The following is a 17884-nucleotide window of genomic DNA, read 5'->3' on the forward strand; positions in this document are numbered from 1 at the left end:
TTGTTGTTGTTGTTGTTGTTGTTGTTGTTGTTGTTGTTGTTGTTGTTGTTGTTGTTGTTGTTGTTGTTGTTGTTGTTGTTGTTGTTGTTGTTGTTTTGGCCGACGGAAATAATCAAAAAGGCCTTTGCAGAGGAAACTACTACTGTAGCAGGTGATCATTGACGGTCTATGCTGGGGGCAGAAACGACGCGAAGAGCGCACCTTGGATCGATGCGTAGAGGACCATAAACATGACAATGCGGCTCCCCACCTCTTCCCCACGGACAAGGTTCCCAGCAAGCCACCAATGCCACGCCGGGTACCCCGAGGATATCCTCGTGATAATCTGGACATGGTAGGTTGTGACCGCGAGTACGGCAAGCAGCACTTCAGCAGCGGCGGCAGACTGGACAAGGGACAACAACCGCGCCGACTCGGCGGATCCGTCGGCAGCAGGAATGCTCCGACCCCTCAGCGTATCCATCCCGGACTTGGTTAGAATCATGAGCATCGGGGTGGCGAGCAAAAAGAGTGGGAGATTAGACAAGGTCCAGTAGCGCAGGAAGCCGACGTTCCTTGTTGTTGTTGTTGATCTGTCAGCTGACAGATTCCCCCCTTCCCAGCGCCAACGCGCGGGTGTGATACAAGGCAGATGGGAGTCTTACCAGTAGTGCTGCTGGACAAAGGTAAAGATGCTGGGCAGATATTGGTGGCACCAAGGCCTGGGTAATGCCCCGGATGGGCCGGAACAGAAGCGCAGATAGGCGGCAGTCTGGGGCCCGAGCGAGCCAGCGGCCACCATTACCCCACCCACGCCAAGTGCCAGCAGCCGACGCAGGGTGTCGAAGGGACGCTTGGGCAGCGCGGGGAGGTGCCGCAGGGTCTCGAAGGCGAAGGGAATGCCGTTCAGGATGCCGTTGCTGCGGAAGGCTGTGGCTAGACCGAAGAGGGCCCCGGCCGCTACGGTGTAGAGGTCGCGGCGTGTTGGGCTGCCCTCAGCCCGGCAGCCGAGGGCAAAGAGTAGGAATCCGGAGAAGGAGAGCAAGGCATAGGAGCTCTCGGCATAGGGGGCGGACAGGAACAGGCCGGCCGGGGAGATGATGTGCACAAGAGCAGCGACTAAAGATAGCGTATGGTCGCGCCAGATCACCTGGCCAAGACGGTAGAGCACTAGGGCGGAGAGCAGGTGGGCCGTGTTGGCAATGGCGATGCCGGTCAGGGCTTCGGGCACAGGTTTCCCTCTGGCCGCGGACGGATCGAGGACGCCAATATGAGTAAGCCCTAGTGACAAAGATAATAAGTAAGCTATAGAACGAGCATTGGGCAGAATGAAGGGGAAAAAAAAAAAGAACACTTTGTGAGGCGCCAGAAAACGATACGATAAGAATACAAAAAAAGAAACACCACCATCTCACACCCCTGTGCCCCTCACTCACCACGAAGCAGGTTTCGCACGGTAAAAGGCAGACCGGCACCAAAGGCCCACTCCTGCTCGAACCGGTAACCCCTGTGTGCGGTGCTGACAAAGTACACAGCGTCCCAGCTGGTCAGGCGGGTGATCAGCCGGATCCCGAGGCCCTCCTCCGGCGGCCGGCCGGCCGTCGCGTTACAGCCCTCCTCCTGGTCGCCCTGACGCAGCAGCAGCCCCGCCGACGTGTCGTAGGCGTCGCCCGCGAGGATGCTGCCCAGGGCGATGGTGAACAGGAAGAGTTTCCACGCCGCAAAGGAAGCGAGGAGCGTGCGGTAGTGGTGAGGATGTGGACCGGCGCCGTCTTTGGCCCCGACGCGGCGACGCGGCATCATTGTGCGTGCAGGCAACAACAATCGCTCGGTAGTTCAGCCACTTTTCGATGGTTCGTCTGATGTCAACGGTCGTATTATTATCATGACCTGCTGCTTCTTTTCCAGATTACTCGTTTTGTTTTCGAGATGGAATCAATTGGTGGTTTTCTGCGAACGAAAAAAAAATAATTAGAGCTGACCCATGTCGGTTTGTAGCGTATGCTGCTGTCTCGATTCGCAGAATGCTTCACATGTTGTTTGTTGGTCTGGGCTTGTTGCATTGCATTGCACCTGGCCTGGCGGATCAGGCTCAGCTGTTTTTGGTCGGAGCTCAGGGTTGCAGTGCTTGGCACCGAGCTTCACCAGTGACCCACCCGTTAGGACCCCACCGCGGTCGGCAGTGGTGGGCCAACGGTTCGGTGTTTTGCAAAGTGCCGGCTTCTCGTTGAGGCACGCGAGCGGAAAAGCCGCGCGGGATGCAACCTTAAATACTGCGTAGAAGACATCCAAACTCGAAGACAAAGTTTCGGTTGAGGAACGCCATTTATGTAGTATACTGCCGTCGTTGGACCGCTCCCTATCCCCCTAGGGCAGCCACAGCACTCATCATTAGAACCCATCTCTACAAGTAGTTAGTCTACGGATTACATACTCTACGGTTAAGCGTAGTGTGCGCACACTTGAAATGTGGAACCATTTATTATAGCGGGATCCTCTCTCGGTCATTTGCACGGCCCTCGGGATTCAAAATGACCGTTTTCCAGGCCCGATATGCGAGGTAGCAGTGGGACCAGACGGAGGGAATGGTTCGACACCGCCCGAGGCCCGATCACGTTCCAACTCCACACACCCGGAGCTGCCGAACCGCAACCTGCAACCCAAACCCGACCCGGCATCTCTGTGATGTCATGGGATACCGCAGGGGCGAGTCCCTGGCTTGTTGAGCCTTGATGGCTCTGATGTCATGCCACCAAAAATTGGGAGGAGACTCTTTGGTTGGAGAATTAACCGACGGATCCCCTTAGGTGGCTCGAGATCGAGATCTGGTCGGCGCTAGCATCAAGTAAGACATTGCGCCTGAACAACCTGGGCATCCACTGGCCAGGTCAGCCTGCCCGTTTTTCTCATTTTCATTTTTTGACCGCTAGTGGCGGCAACGGATAGAAGACGTTCGAACGCCCACCGCCAGCTGAATTCTTCCAATCGCGTTTCTTGTATCCACAATCGCGTTTCTTGTATCCAAGAATTGGTTTATTGGAATTGCGCCCTGCGGTTCCAACCTGCAAAGTGTCAGATTCTCATCTTGAAGCCGCTATTTTGATTCGGGTTATATTCTTCTGCTCTCTGTTGTCTTGCTGCCCTGTTTCGTTCTGCCTCATCAATCGCCGAGTATTGTCAGATCTTGGTGCGCCTATTACCTCAGGCCTTCATCAACTTTCTTCAGCCTTGGCATCGGGATTGGGGGCCCGGCAGCCAATGATGGTTGGTCCGCAGCGCCCCAGCTCTGCGGACCCCGGGCGTGCGGCCCCACAGCCTCGGAGTCGTGAACCAGACCGTCTCCCCGACAGCGCCAACAAATGTTTCCGGCTTGGGACTGGCGCAGGTGATAGTTCTTATGTATCATTTCCCCCCCCCTTTGGACGTGCGCGTTCGTGCCCTACCTTCCCTCTCCCAAGCGAAGCGACGACTAAGCGACACAGCTTCCTTTTGTGTCTGAACCTCCAATCGTTCGATTCGTTCGATTCGTTCGATTCGTTCAATTCGTTCAATTCGATCGATTCCTTCGATGCGATCCCATGCGTCATAGACCCACAAACCCTTCACCCTGACAAGTTCAGAGTACAACATCACCAATTCGATCGCACCTGAGGATCGGCTCTGTGGATACATCGATGGCAGCGCCAGGGCTGCCATCGCTCGCCCTTCTTCACCCTCCCCAACTCTCACTATTGAAACTCGTCCCTCCGACGTGTGCGGAGTCGCTGCAAGTGGCAGAGGTGGATGCTCGACGCCGTGTCTAGAGCTTTCGCCGGGCAACCAAAAGCAGATCACGGGGGGGGATCGTCGCGACTTTGACGACGGGCCGGAGACTCCCAGTAGTGCTTGCCTTCGTGCGACTCGCGAATCTTGCAGCAGCAGCGAGGCAGGTCCATTGCTGCCATCACCACTCGCCGCTCTGACGAAAATACTGCTCCTTTCCTCCCCCCCCCCCTTTGCTCATCATCCCGTCACCCCAACCGAAATTGATGCTCATTGCCCGCGAATTACAATGTTCCTGCACTCCGGCGCAAGTCTCCATGGCCATGAATACTCGACTCGCTCGCCCTCCAACCCCCAATCTCCCGCCCACCTCCGAAGCCCACTATTGCGCTCGGCCCTGTCGCCGCCGAAACAGCGCGCGCCTGCCTCCGCCGACGGGACACCGGAGCCCATTCCTCGACAGCGAGCGGTGTCGGAATACATTCCGCGCGATCCAATGCCCGCCGTCCGCTTCCGACAGCGGCAAGACGACCTGCCGCCCACGCCGTCGACCCACGAGGATTCGATATCCGAGTCGGAGCTCAGCGACACGACCTTTTCGATCGACGGCGCTCTCTCTCCCCGTTCGGTCCGCTCTCGGCGGCCGCGCCGGGTTCCGCGAAAGGGCACGGCGTACTATCTGGGATACCCGGCGCCGAGGATCATCGGGAAGACAAAGGTCGTGCAGAAGGTCTTATTGCCGCGATTGCTCCTGCAGCTCCAGCAGATCTCGCAGGAAGGGAGGTCAAAACCGGTCCTCGAGGTGTTCCCGGCTCTGCGCATCACAGGGCCCGTGGTAGCGCCGCGGCTGGCCAAGAAGTTTCCCGGTATATTCGGGGTCAAGCGCCATCTCGGATGCGACGATATTGTGCTCCTGCGGAGGGACGACGGGGACGCGAGCTGGGATGGGCCCGATAGCGAAACCGAGGAGAGCATGGAGAGCAGGGAACTGCTGGCCGTCTTCAGCCCGTTGAAACACTCGAACGAGGCCGAGCTAGTGCTGAACGACGGATCCGTGTGGATGGCCAAACCGCTCCCCAACGGGAACTTTGACTTTGTCCACACCGACGCCGACGGCAAGGTCACGACTGCGCGATGGGCACGCAGGCAGACGGCTGGCGGTGCTGTCTCTCCGACCACAGACTCGTCCATCTCTTCGACTGCGCCTCAGGCGCGGTATACTTTTAGCATCATAAACCCCCTTACCCGCCGTCATCCCGTCATGGCCACGCTCACCCCGTCCACGCTCAATGTTTTCGACACGTACACGTCCGTCTCCCCATCGCACGCGCGCCAGCGGCCCGTCAACCGCCCACGTCGCTCCCAATCCATGACCTCTCCGCCAACCTCTCCTCCAACCACGGGCCGCGTTACTCCTTACTCCCCATCCAACATGTCGTTATCCGGCTCGACCAGCGATGGCGAGAACGGCTCGGCGATCTGCATCCCCCCGTCGCCAGAGACCGAAGCGTCGAACCGAACAGTCCACCAGATCGACGACCGTACCAAGACGCTCATCTCGATCACCGCCCTCTGGGTATGTCTCCAGTCCGGTTGGCCGCAGAGCCACCATTCTGCTCCGGTCAGCAACGGCGAGACGGCGGCATCTTCGACGTCGCTGGCGGCGTCATCCACGCGCCCCCGGGGCCGGAGCAGACGGCATACCTGGACCACACGGTCCTCCTCCGCGTCGGATACCCCGCAATCGCCTACCGCCGATCCGTCTCTTGCGCACGGGAATCAGCCGTCCCGCGAGACGGCGAAAGAAGGTGCGTTTCGGAAACGGTCCTCGATGCCCGTGCCGGTGCCGACATCTACGCACCTGCCGGGAGAAGAGATCGGGGGCGGTGAAAGCCTCACGCCGCTGCTGCTGCTGCTGCCGCCAGCTCGCCCGCCCACTCGGAGGACGACGGTTTCGACGGCTCTTGACAGCCGCCCCCCCGATGTCAGATCATCACCGAAACGGGCGACTAGCCTGGGCGCCGCGTTCGTGCGTAAACGGTTGTTGGCGTCGTCGAGTTCTTCTAATTCGACCGTGGATCGTGGCGAGGCGCCTGAGGAAGCCGGGACCGTCAGTGGGAAGCCCCAACTTCTGCCCTCGCTTGCTACGCAGGGCGAACGAGGGACGCTAGAGGCCGAGACGGCGCCGCAGGGCGGTGAAAAACCTCTCGGCACCGGAGTCGGGGTGACGTTGGATTCAGCGGCATCTGGAGGATCTGCTAGCGGAAGCGGAAGCAAAAAGAGCGGCGGCGCTCGCTCCAAGCTTGTGCGGTGGATGTATAAGCTTAGGTTATCTTCGTCTCGCTAGAAGTGGCGGATCAGGCAGCTTCACTGTCCAACTGAGTGAGAGTAATCATATTCTTTAATCTTCTAGGCCAATGGCGTCATTTACCTGACCTAGTACCTACGGGGAATACTGCGTACGGAGCATGTTATTATACTCACAAAATTCCTTACCTAGTTATGACCATAACGGATTCGCGCATGCGGGTCAGGAGGCGGCCCATAACAACCCAGGAACCGATCGCTTAACCAGCCTTTTTGCCCGAGTAAAAAAAAAAAAAAAACTCTTGTCCACCATACCGTGGGCGTGGATGGGACCCATTCGGAGGACAACTTGCTAGAAACTCGACCCAGTCCGTCCACTCTCCCGATGCTTTGTGCCTCGGCGCGCACGTCCTTGCCCAGTCCGGCATGGCGAAACGCGGAAGCAGATCTTCCACCCCCCTCCGGACGAGGTTGTATTCGCGGAACCGCGGGCGACCACAGGGATCCGCAAACAGTCTTGGCTCCCCTGGCCCTGCACGCGGATCTACTCTGTACACGTCCGGATAACTTAGTTACACCACTGCGTAAGTGTAATCCGTACTTGCAGTTGCGTCACCGATTCGCGGAGAATCTCGCGCAGCTTCCCCCCCCCCCCCAAAAACAAAACACACCAAGTGCGAACCATGGGCCCGGGCCAGGAACCAAGAACCCGCCTTCCCGTGGGCGGGTCCCTGGGATTTTCGGAAGGTGTGGTCCTGGTCCTGGTTTCGAAGTAGTTGGTCATACTCCGTACTCCGTAACTACTTGGTAATAAGCTAACATTTGTGGGGGAAAGAACACACCCCCTTCCTCCTCCCCTCCCGCTCCCCAAAGCAAGGTCGATCTCCGTGTAGGGTTCCTTTCCGCGCGGCGGCCATGGGCAGGTCGCGGCTTAAATTCTCTCCTGATGTTCCTTTTGGTTATAGAAATTGACACTTCTTAATGATAAATAACAATGCCTGACTGACCCTCCATCTCTCCTTCCTCGCGACAAAGAGGCTCTGTTGTTGTGCAGTCTCGGAGCGCGCATCGATTCGGTAACGGCACAGGGATCTCTCCTCCTCCCCTCTCCTCTTCTGTCCTCTCCTTTTTTTTTGGGAGTCATGAAGGGCACATCGGCGTTGCAGCTCCTTCTTGCTGCCGCCGCGGCGGTGGCCCCCGCCGGGGCGGCGACGGCGTGGAAAAATGTCAACATTGGCGGCGGCGGCGGCTTCGTCCCGGGCATCATCTTCCACCCCAAGGAAAAGGGGGTGGCATATGCCCGGACCGACATTGGCGGTCTCTACCGGCTGAACCCCAACGACGACTCGTGGACCCCGCTGACGGATAACCTGGGCACCAATGAGAAATGGTAATATCTATATCGATATATATATACATAACTCTGCGGAACTGACGCTGACTGGACTGACAGGGGCCGCTGGGGTATCGATGCCGTCGCCGTCGACCCCCAGGATGCCGACAAGGTCTACGCGGCCGTCGGCATGTACACTAACGACTGGGACCCCAACCCGGGCTCCATCATCCGCAGCTCGGACAGGGGCGCCACCTGGGAGGTCACCGAGCTGCCCTTCAAGGTGGGCGGGAACATGCCGGGCCGCGGGATGGGCGAGAGGCTCGCCGTCGACCCGGCCAACTCGGACATACTGTTCTTCGGCGCCCGCAGCGGCAACGGCCTGTGGAAGAGCGCCGACGGCGGTGTCACCTGGGCCCGCGTCAAGTCCTTCACCAACGTGGGCACCTACGCGCCCGACCCAAGCGACGCCACCGGCCTGAACTCGGACCTCATCGGCCTGACATTTGTCACGTTCGACTCGACCTCGGACGTGGTCGGCGGCGCCACCTCCCGCATCTTTGTCGGCACGGCCGACAACAAGACCGCCTCGGTCTACGTGTCGGAGGACGCCGGCGCCACCTGGAGCCCCGTCGATGGCCAGCCGCGCGCCTTCTTCCCGCACAAGTGCGTGCTGCAGCCCGAGGAGAAGGCGCTCTACCTGAGCTACAGCGACGGCGCCGGCCCCTACGACGGCACCCTGGGCGCCGTCTACCGCTACGACCTGGCCGCCGGCACCTGGACCGACATCACCCCGGCCTCGGGCGGCGACCTCTACTTCGGCTTCGGCGGCCTCGGCGTCGACTTGCGGAAGCCGGGCACCCTCATGGTCGCCACCCTGAACTCGTGGTGGCCCGACGCCCAGATCTACCGCTCGACCGACTCGGGCGCCACCTGGTCCAAGATCTGGGAGTGGGCGGCCTATCCGAACATGAACTGGTACTATGGTCTCTATGTACGCGCGTTTCTTCCCTCTCCTTTCTTCAGTTATATATATATATTATTGTTTCTAACTTAGTGTTAGACCGATAAAGCCCCCTGGATCAACGCCGGCTTCATCTCCCAGGATACCAAGCGTCTCGGCTGGATGATCGAGGCCCTCGTGATCGACCCCCACGACAGCGACCACTGGCTGTACGGAACCGGCCTCACCCTCTACGGCGGCCATGACCTGACCAAGTGGGACACCGAGACTCGCAACGTCACCATCTCGTCGCTCGCCGCCGGCATCGAGGAGATGGCCGTCCTCGGCCTCGCCTCGCCCGCCAACGGATCCGAACTCCTGGCCGCCGTGGGCGACGACTGTGGCTTCACCTTCCGGAAGAGCCAAGACCTCGGCACGTCCCCTCAAACTCCCTGGATGAACCCCATCTGGACTTCGACCACCGACGTCGGTGAGTACATCTCTCTATCTTCCTCCTCATCCTCCTCATCCCCCCTTTCCTGTCTGCGCTGTTTATGTTGCATCATTGATCCGCTGACCCACGAGATCCACCCTCCCTCCTCCCACCCCCCCAAAAAAAGACTACGCCGGCAACGAGCCCGATCACGTCGTCCGCGTCGGCAACTCTCAGGGCTCCCCGCAGGTCGCCGTGTCCGAAGATGGCGGCGTGACCTGGCGCGCGCACCCGGGCGCCGACGACACCACCAACTCGGGCACGCTGGCCTACTCGGCCGACGCGGACACGATCGTCTGGTCGTCTGGCAGCGCCGGCGTGCTCCGCTCCCAGAACCAGGGCGCCTTCGCCTCCGTTGGCTCCCTCCCCTCGGGCGCCACTGTCGCCGCCGACCGGCGCAACAACACCGTCTTCTACGCCGCCTCGGGCGCCTCCTTCTACCGCAGCACCGACACGGGCGCCACCTTTGCCAAGGTCGCCTCCGCCTTTGGTGGTAACGGCAGCAGCAAGGTCGCCGCCGTCAAAGCCATTGCGGCCCACCCGGTCGTCGCTGGCGAGGTCTGGGTCGCCACCGATGCCGGCCTGTTCCGCAGCACCGACTACGGCGTCACCTTCTCGGCCGCCTCCGGTAGCATCACCGATGCCACCCAGGTCTCCCTCGGCAAGGGTGATGGCTCCGCCTGGAACGTCTACGTTTTCGGCACGGGCCCCAAGGGCACCAAGCTGTACGCCTCGGCCGACGAGGGCGCCACCTGGGTCGACATCCAGGGCGAGCAGGGCTTCGGCTCCCTCTCTGCAAACAGGCTCGTCGGCAGCGGCAACGTCGCCGGCCAGGTTTACGTCGGCACCAACGGCCGCGGCGTCTTTTACGCCAAGGTATCCCTGTCCGCCGCCGCCGCCAACTGAGTTCCTCGGCTTCCTTCTTTGGCCGCGCGGACTGAGGGGGAGGAAATACTAGGAAGGAGAAAAGGGGAGGGGGGGGGAGGGAAGCAATCAAAGGGAGGTCAGCTGGGTCATAGTAAGTTGGAAACACGCTATTCTATCTAACTTTGGAGATTTTGAGTTTCTCTTCTTTCATCGTATATATGCACTTTCAGGGAAGAGTACATACGTCAGTTTATATATATATATATATATTCAGAACATGAACACAACGTCGTCTCCAGGGTTTTAAGGGCTTGGAGATCATCTCGCCTCTTACTCTGTCGTATTTACTCCTATAGGCCAATGGCTGCCTTGAAAAAGTCCGACAACGCGAAGCCCTCGCGTGCTACAGCGGTGATCGTGCCTTGCTTAACCTATCACAAAAAAACTAAAAACTAAAAAAAAAAAAAAAAAAAACTGCTGCACCTCTTAAGCAGTCCAACTCGCGACTTTCCCACCCAGGTGTGTTTGTCAGGGGACAGAAACATTTGTGTCTCCTCAGTCGATCTTAGAAGCTCTTCGAGAGCTAATTGCTCAAGGGAAATGATGCATTACGTGGTGAATTTGAAGCGGTTCTTTGGCACACATTTCCAGCAGATGACTATGTGTATGTGAGGGAGATAGAATGGAAGGCCGTGTCACCATCCCCCCCCGATAGGCTTCATCAAGATTGGGGAGGAGGATATTCCTTACGAGGAGCTGAGAACATCAAATAGGATGACTGCTCCGGCGGGGCAAGCTGTCGAAGTATTATATCGCATGGAAGTGAAGTTCAACTCACTGCCTACTCGGAAGCTCACGCAATGCGCTACCAGCATCTAATTTAGTTAGCCTTCCGTCAAAACAGTCGGTCAGACTTTGCTTTCCCTCCTTCCTCACAGCCGAGCCAAGCCTGACTGTAAGACGACTGACGAGGACGAAACCACAAAGCGTGCACCACAGCGCTCATGTATGTACATACATACATACATACGTAAGTACACAGAACTTCCATCTCCCAGCCCAGACCAGGACACTCCTCCATTACGCCCATTGATCGCCACCCGGAAGGACACACCGCCCATGCCACGCCGCCCCTCTCCCCTTAGTTTGCGAGCACCAACGAGGAACAGAGAAACAGGAAAAAAGAAAAGAAAAAAGAAAATCGAGACCGTGCCCGACCTTGCTCCCCAAGACGGAGTCCAGTGACTCATCTAGCAAAGCGCTCCTCCACAACCTCGGAGACATGCAAGAACGTCCGCAGAATAGATAGATATCGTCATTCGGTATCATCCCAGACACCGTCCATCCCGTTGTGGCCGCCGCCCTTTCCGTACTGGCACACCGATCTTCACCCAATCTGTTGTTGCCCGCCATCTCTACCCTTTCAAAAGTCGATCTCCGCCATCCCCGGTGGAGCGAAAAGACCGCATCGTTGAAGCGACATACGTCCGACCGCGACGATGGAGACGCCGACTACCGAGATAGCTGGGAGAAGAGTTCGCTCATGGTTGCATACTCTAGCCCTGGAGGGGTCGAAGGGCCCTTTCGCTGCCTTTTTTGGGGAGACTACGTTATCATCTCCGGCCTTTATACTTTTTAAGGCGTCAAATATTGCCGCTCGTAGAATCGGTAGCATCCGGTCAGTGCGTCCCCCTCCACCTTTTTCTCACTCTGTGAATTTGGCAGCGTCCTACTCTTCGTGCGCGTCAAAAGCATCGCCGTTGTTGCAGTTGAACTACTGGAGGGCACCTCCGTCTTGGACTTCGGTGGAAAAGGACCCTCACATGTGGGGGGTTAATCATCTCCCACCGTCAGCCAAGGGGCCCCGGGCCCGGGCCCGGGCCCGACCACAAGAATAACGGGCCGCCTCGATTCGGGAGGGCAACGTCACTGTTCCACTTGCATTCTCTCCGAGGCTTCGTTCTCGCCGCCTTCGCCGCCTTCTTCTTCCCAGCCGGCGGTCAATCCCAGGATGCGGGCGTACTGCACCGTCAAGCGCTGGAGGTCGCGGAATTTGCCTGGAGAAGGCCTTGGTTAGTATCCATATATAAAAGGGGTGAGACAAGAAGCAAAAAGAAAGAAAACGAAGGAAAAAAAAATTATTCCGAGACTCACCAAGGATGAGAACCACCCCCTTCAGCAGCTCTCTCCTGTCCCACCCGCACAGCTTCTCCTCCCGGCTGAACCACCCCTTCCCCTCCCCTCCTCCGCCGCCGCCGCCGCTCCCCTTCTCCTGCAACACCCCGCCCACGAGGGAGTTCAGCAGCTCCTCCACCTTGCCTCGCAAGCCCTCGGCGCCGATGCGCTTGGCGTACATGAACAGGTACAGCCGGAACTCCTCGCGGGCGCCGAGCGCCAGGGCGCCCGCGATGCGGTTCTCGAGGTGCGCGACGCTGACGGTGCTCTCGAGGCCCTCGAAGCCGTCCTTGGACAGCAGCGTCTTGATGAGCCGCTGCAGGGTGAAGGCGCGGCCCTTGAGCAGGAACTCGGTCGTGGTGTGGCGCTCGAGGAACGGGATAATGCCGGCCGAGACGTTGACCTCGTCGGCCGCCGCGCCCTTGTCGGACGGCGCCCCCGTCGTGCTGCTGCTGTTGGTGGTGGTGGTGGTGGTGGTCGTCGTCGTCGTCGTCGTCGTCGTCGCCGTCGTCGTCGTGGGGACCGGCCCGACGGCGGTCGACGACAGCGCGCTGATGGACGAGTCGTTGCTGTTCCAGTACTGGCTGCCCAGCGCCCACCACGACTCGGACAGCCGCTGCCAGGCGTACAAGGTGGAGGAGTAGTAGAAGCCGTCGCCGTTGCTCAGGGTAACGACGATGGCGCCCGTGCTGTTGAGGTGCGCCGAGGTGACGCCGGGCGCCGGGGCGGCGCCGTCCGGGGAGAGAGAGGTGACGGCGATGTCGAGGATGGGGGCCAGCGACACGGGCGGGTGCGGGGCGGACATGGTCTTCACGTTGAGGACGTGGCAGAGGCCGACCGAGGTGATGCAGAGGAGCCAGTGTTCGCGCGACTCGAGAATGACGGGCTGGGACTCGAGGATGATGCCGTTGAGGAGCCGGCGGCCGGCAGGGGTCCAGGTATGCAGGGAGCCGTCCTCGCAGGCGGCCGCCCAGAAGTGTTTGCTTCCGGTCACGAGGAGGATGGCTCGCGGAAGGAAATCCTGCCACAGCCGTGCTCCGCGTTTCGAGGCGGTGATGTGAGACGGCTCGCGGGGCTTGACGGGGTTCTTGGCCTCGAGAATGACGTTCTCCGGGACCCTGGACGCCTCGTCGAGGGTGGACTCGCCCTGAAGGACGCCCCGCTGGAGCGGCCGGACGATGTGCGAGCGCACCTTGGGCACGGCCAGCCTGACCTGGGAAACCGAAATAGCGGGGTTGATGACGGCCGGCCGGAGGAATTCCGGCGTCGGCACCACACCCTGGGCCGGGGTAGTCGGCGGAGGGGGCTCCAACCCCTCGGGAGTGTCGACCAGGACCGGTACGGGGCCGTTCGATGGCCGCTTGGCCGCTGGCTCGTCCTCTTCCTCTCCCTCCAGCGCGACCGCTTTCCGCTTGTTTCCCAAGAGCAGCGCGGCGATGCCGCCTTTGGGCAAGCCGTGAAACGGTTTGGAAAGGTCAAGAATTGCTTGTGGTGCCTCGCTTTGTGCTGGTTTGGTCGATTTGGCACCGACCAGCTGCGACTGGGGCAGAGATAAGAGACCGGTAGCGGATGAGGAGACCAGTAATGGAGCGACCCTCTTCTTGCCGTCCTTGGTGACCTGTACTCTGGACTTCAGCTCCGCTATCCGTTCGGCCGTTTTCTCTGCGCTCTCCTCCACCGGTGCCGCCTTGGGGCGTCCTTCTTCCTTCTGGTTTCGCTCCGGGGCGCCGTTTGTCTCGCCGTTCTTGGCTGACGACTTGGTGCCGTTGGCCGAAACCGGTCTGCCTTTGTCCTCCTCGGTCTGGAAGTCTCCCATCAGAGCGCCCATCCTAGACTCGGCCCCGCGCAGCTCCCCTTCTTTGCTGTGGTTCTCGAGGTGCAGCCCATCCACATCCTCGGCAGTCCCCATGCCCTTCCTCGATCCACCGTACTTCTGCAGCGCCTTGTCGTTCTCCTCCGAGGTTGCCACCCAGCCGAGCTCACCCGTCTCGAACTTGACGGCGAGGATGGTGCCGTCCAGACTCGAGGCGAACAGGGTCTGGCCATCAGGGGTCCAAGCGAGGTCGGAAATGGACTTGGACGCCACGTCCTGCAAGATGACGACCGGTCTCGAGGTGTTGGTGTTCCAGATGCTCAGCGTCTTATCCTGCCCTGCGGACGCGATAACAGTTACCAAGCTGGAATTGCCCTTGTCGGGTCCGTTCTCGCCGGGTTTCTGGGTGTGAAACAGGCGGGGAGAGAACATGCACACTTCGGTGGGGGCCTCGTGGCCGATCAGGTTGATCTCGCTGTCCCACCTGGTGCGCTCGATGATGGCGACGCTGCTCACGGGCCCGTTGACCGCGTTGGCGGCCGCGATGTGGTTGCCGTCTGGTGACCAGCTGCACCTGCGGAAGTAGGTCGTGAGCGGGGAGCTCTTGAAGGGTGCGCTGATCGTCGTCTCGAGGACAAAGTTGTTAACCATGTCATGCTGGGTCGCGTTTGGTGGTGGCGGGGTGAAGCGGAAGATCTTGATGTGTCGGTCGTCGCCCGCCGTCGCGAAGAACTTGTTTGCCGGGTCGAACGTGATTCCCTTGACGTGGCTCTGGTGGACAGCGATCGTCTTCAGCTTCTCAAACGTGTGTCCCGACCACACCACCACCTTCGAATCCAGGCCCACAGAGACGAGGATGGAGTTATCGTATGACCAGGCGAGATCCTGGACATCGCTGTCATGACCGACGAGGCGCTTATGGGTCTTCCAATTCTCGACCGGCGGGGGCTCGTTTGTGCCTGCAAAGCGTCAGCCGCAGAGCTTAGATAGGTGCGCAGCGACCCCATCTTCCAATTCCCTACCGAAGGTCGCCGCGTGCGAAGGCGGGTTGCTGTCGAGCTGGTAGATGCAAATCACTCTATCGTCGGCGCCGGACGCAAGGTAACGGCCGTTCGGAGAGAAGCGGACAGAGTGGATGGTGCCTAAATGGTGGCTCATGTGACAGAGCTGTCGTGGTTTGCCGGAGTCGGGTTTATCGGCGTTGAGGATGGCCTCGGTCGACCAGATTCGGACGTGGCCATCTGTCGCGGTTCAGCAAAACGATTCGACAGTTGGGGGGAGCCGGGGGATCTGGATCAGGTCGGCGCACCTCCACCAGCGGTAGCTAGCCTTGAGCCATCGGGGGAGATGTGGCAGCTGTAGACTTCAAAGTCCTTTTGCTCCCCTGTTCAGGTTCATCGAGATTAGCACAACTTGCTGCGAAAAAAAGAAAAAAAAGGCACACCAAAAACCCCGAGGATTTGCGCTCTGCGTGCTTACCACTATGGCGTAGCCATGAAGGCTTGAGGATATACATGCTGTGTGGGAGGCGTCAATGGACGCGACACGTTCATGTCGAAGCTGTTGAGTGGATGTTGGAGTGAGCGCCCGTCGCAAAGGCGATCGAGATTCGCGACCAATGCATGCGATGCCCGCCAAGTTGCACGGCGCCCAGAGGCGTTGCACGCGCAACGCTAGAAGACGCGAGACTGTGGCTAATCAGGCCCAAAACGGTGCCCTGATTGGTTCCAGGTCAGCTGGGACCTTTGCCTGCCGCGGCCAGCAGTGGGCCGGATTTCACTGGTCAGGGATCCGTCACTGGTTTAAGACAACTATTAAAGGTGTACATAATCCGTATATAGTACGCCACGAGGCAGCCTTACCACGAAGGTCCATCCCAGTGATGCAAAGCAGCTGCTCCTAGCCGCCGTGGGTTGAGCCCCCCCCGGATGCTTTCACAATTCTTTTACGCCAGACTCGACCAAGGAGACATTCACAAGTCGATGCACTCTAATCGCAAATCACATTACACCTAAATATACTCCGTAGGTAGGGTAAAAGCCTTTGGTAAATTCATGTACCCATTGCTCCCTCTTTCCACTGCTCAGCAGAAGCGAGAAACCAACCAAGCGCTTTGTTGGCAGAGGTAAACAAAAAGAAATAAAAGAGATCCCAAAGCGGAGGTAAAACCCAACGGAGGAAAGTGACGGGGCCATCCAGGGAACACATAAGCACACGGCGATAGGGTATACAGCGTCTTGTCCAAAGGGAATGATGTCGGAACAACAGTCTCAGGGAAGGAAGGGCGAAGATACGGGCAAGTCATTTTCACTTGGTAGCGGCGGGCTCCTTCTTCTTTGTCGTCGTCGTGGGCTTGGCCTCCTACAGAAACAATCGGTCAGTAGACAGGGCTAATGTGTTGCCAACGGTGGGGGAGGGAATGATAAGGCCGACAGTGTGCCCTCACATGGAGGAGGGTCATGGGTGATGAAGCAAGGGGAAAAGAGCGCGTGAGCGGGAGGGGAAGGCTGGGAGGCCGTGGATCGGAGTGCTACCTTCTCGGCCTTCTCGGCCTTCTCAGCCTTTTCGGCATTATTCTGCGTTTCCTTCTCGACCGATACCACCTTCTTCTCCGTCTTCTTCGCGGCGGATTTGACCTACAGGGGCGATTGTCAGTATCAAGAGAAGAGCACTACACGACCAAGGAGGCGGGTAAGGAGAGCTCAATGTGTGTCTACTTTTGTGACAACGCCCTTTTTCTTGGGTGCTTTATTCTTGGTCACACCGATAGGTTTGGCGCCCTTGGCCTTCTTCTTGGGCGCTGCCTTGCGGGTGATGGTGGGCGCGGTGTCGATGACTGGGATAACGCGCGGCTTGGAATTGCCCGTCTGCGACCGTGTCTCGCGAGCCATATCTGCGTCCGTACTTCGAGCCGGGAGTCTGCACAAAATGTCAACATGCAGCCATTTGTGTATACCAAGAGAGCGCAATTCAGGCGTTGATGGGGAGGAGCAAAACAGCTGGCGAAAGCTAGGCGCGGTGTGTTGGTTCCCCTCGCCCGCTGTCGCATGAACGCGCAATCTGTCGCAAGAATTGACTTACGGTGAGGAGGGAGATAGTGACGACAAGATGCAACAAGGAAAAGGGAAAAAGAAAAAAAGGGTGGGGGGTCCAGCTTGGAGATGCCCTTTCCAGCCAAACGAAACCGGACGACGCAATAAAGGCGCTGTTGTAGAGAGAGAGAGAGAGAGAAAGAAAGAAAAAAAAAAAAAAGAGAGAGAGAGAGAGAGGCAAATGTGGGCGGCACAGGAACATGGGGCTGGTCCCGGGTGGTGTGAAGCGACGCCAGCACCACCCGCCTATCGAGGTCGGCTGCGACCTCCTTCCTCCCCGGAACCCTAGCAGAGGCTCGCGGTCCCAAACTCCAAGCGCTGTTTTACGGAGACCCGGTATGTTTCATGGCCTGCGCTGTCCCTCGGGCTGCCGATGCAGGGCCTTTACCTTCTCGGGGTTTTTATCTCTAGTTCTCGAATACGGACTGCGCTCCCGGAAGCCTCGTGCTCTCGGGTCCATGGTAGCTCGGGATTCACCTGGGCCCTTGCCACGCGCCTGCTAGCCTTCGACCCAAGCGGCGCAATGCCGCATGGCAGACGGAATTTTTCATTGGTTTTCGTAGGTCCATTACCACCAGTCCTTCAAGGTCATGGATTTCCCGGCGATGCCATGGCATTGTTCCAAAACCTAAAAGGGGTTCAGCACACCGAGGAGCCGCTGCTGTCGAAACCCGCTGAGCTGTTTGGGGATAGATCCATCAGGTTTGAATACGTACAGAGCACAACAGAACCAACTAATGTTTATGGCGGTAAAGGGAGACCACGATGAATGCTGGCAGAAGAAGGAAGGCTGAGTGGAGATAGGTCCATGTGTGTGGTCTCGGTGCGGATTCCCAGATTGATGTTCAGGAACGGAGTAACATGGAAGCGGAGCTAAGACAATCAAGATGCAGTGGGTGTTTCGGTGGGGTCTCGCTTCGGACCGCTGCGCGGGGAGAGGTCCACCAACTAACGGGCACTAATCGACAGTAGTAGTGTAACTGCCTTGGTTGGAACCGTACTGTACCACACATATATACCATACGTTCTTCATTTGTGATGGGCGTTATGGGCACTACTTGCAGTAGCAAGTCCAACTCAAATATATTCCGTATCTTGACTGTAGAATGCAAGTGGTGTA

At 58.7% G+C, this 17884-nt stretch overlaps 5 protein-coding genes across 5 annotated transcripts; 3 read left to right on the forward strand and 2 right to left on the reverse strand.

The window, feature by feature from the left end:
- Positions 1–13: 13 nt before the first annotated feature.
- P884DRAFT_261215 (glycosyltransferase family 76 protein) lies at positions 14–2018 on the reverse strand. The gene is made up of 3 exons (XM_069441536.1): positions 1416–2018; positions 645–1260; positions 14–554 (listed from the first exon to the last, which is right to left on the reverse strand). Exons 1-3 carry the CDS (start codon positions 1780–1782, stop codon positions 167–169), a joined length of 1371 nt encoding a protein of 456 aa, XP_069296391.1. The 5' UTR covers positions 1783–2018; the 3' UTR covers positions 14–166.
- Positions 2019–4237: 2219 nt separating this feature from the next.
- Positions 4238–6088, forward strand: P884DRAFT_278654 (uncharacterized protein; the record flags this gene model as incomplete). The annotated part of the gene is made up of 1 exon (XM_069443212.1): positions 4238–6088. One exon carries the CDS (start codon positions 4238–4240, stop codon positions 6086–6088), a length of 1851 nt encoding a protein of 616 aa, XP_069296392.1.
- Positions 6089–7190: 1102 nt separating this feature from the next.
- P884DRAFT_270819 (glycoside hydrolase family 74 protein) lies at positions 7191–9723 on the forward strand (the record flags this gene model as incomplete). Its single annotated transcript, XM_069442381.1, has 4 exons — positions 7191–7438; positions 7502–8375; positions 8445–8814; positions 8945–9723. The coding sequence occupies 4 exons, from the start codon at positions 7191–7193 to the stop codon at positions 9721–9723; spliced, it is 2271 nt and encodes a 756-aa protein (XP_069296393.1).
- A 1887-nt stretch (positions 9724–11610) lies between these two features.
- Positions 11611–15188, reverse strand: P884DRAFT_300887 (TUP1-like enhancer of split-domain-containing protein; the record flags this gene model as incomplete). The annotated part of the gene is made up of 5 exons (XM_069444810.1): positions 11611–11741; positions 11839–14631; positions 14695–14913; positions 14982–15056; positions 15152–15188. 5 exons carry the CDS (start codon positions 15186–15188, stop codon positions 11611–11613), a joined length of 3255 nt encoding a protein of 1084 aa, XP_069296394.1.
- A 494-nt stretch (positions 15189–15682) lies between these two features.
- Positions 15683–16924, forward strand: P884DRAFT_261220 (uncharacterized protein). Its single transcript, XM_069441537.1, has 4 exons — positions 15683–16033; positions 16207–16308; positions 16390–16591; positions 16754–16924. Exons 1-4 carry the CDS (start codon positions 15923–15925, stop codon positions 16756–16758), a joined length of 420 nt encoding a protein of 139 aa, XP_069296395.1. The 5' UTR covers positions 15683–15922; the 3' UTR covers positions 16759–16924.
- The last annotated feature ends 960 nt before the right edge of the window (positions 16925–17884 follow it).

This window comes from Thermothelomyces heterothallicus (assembly GCF_042370625.1).
Source record: "Thermothelomyces heterothallicus CBS 202.75 unplaced genomic scaffold P884_scaffold_16, whole genome shotgun sequence".
In the NCBI taxonomy this organism is placed as follows: Eukaryota; Fungi; Ascomycota; class Sordariomycetes; order Sordariales; family Chaetomiaceae; genus Thermothelomyces; species Thermothelomyces heterothallicus.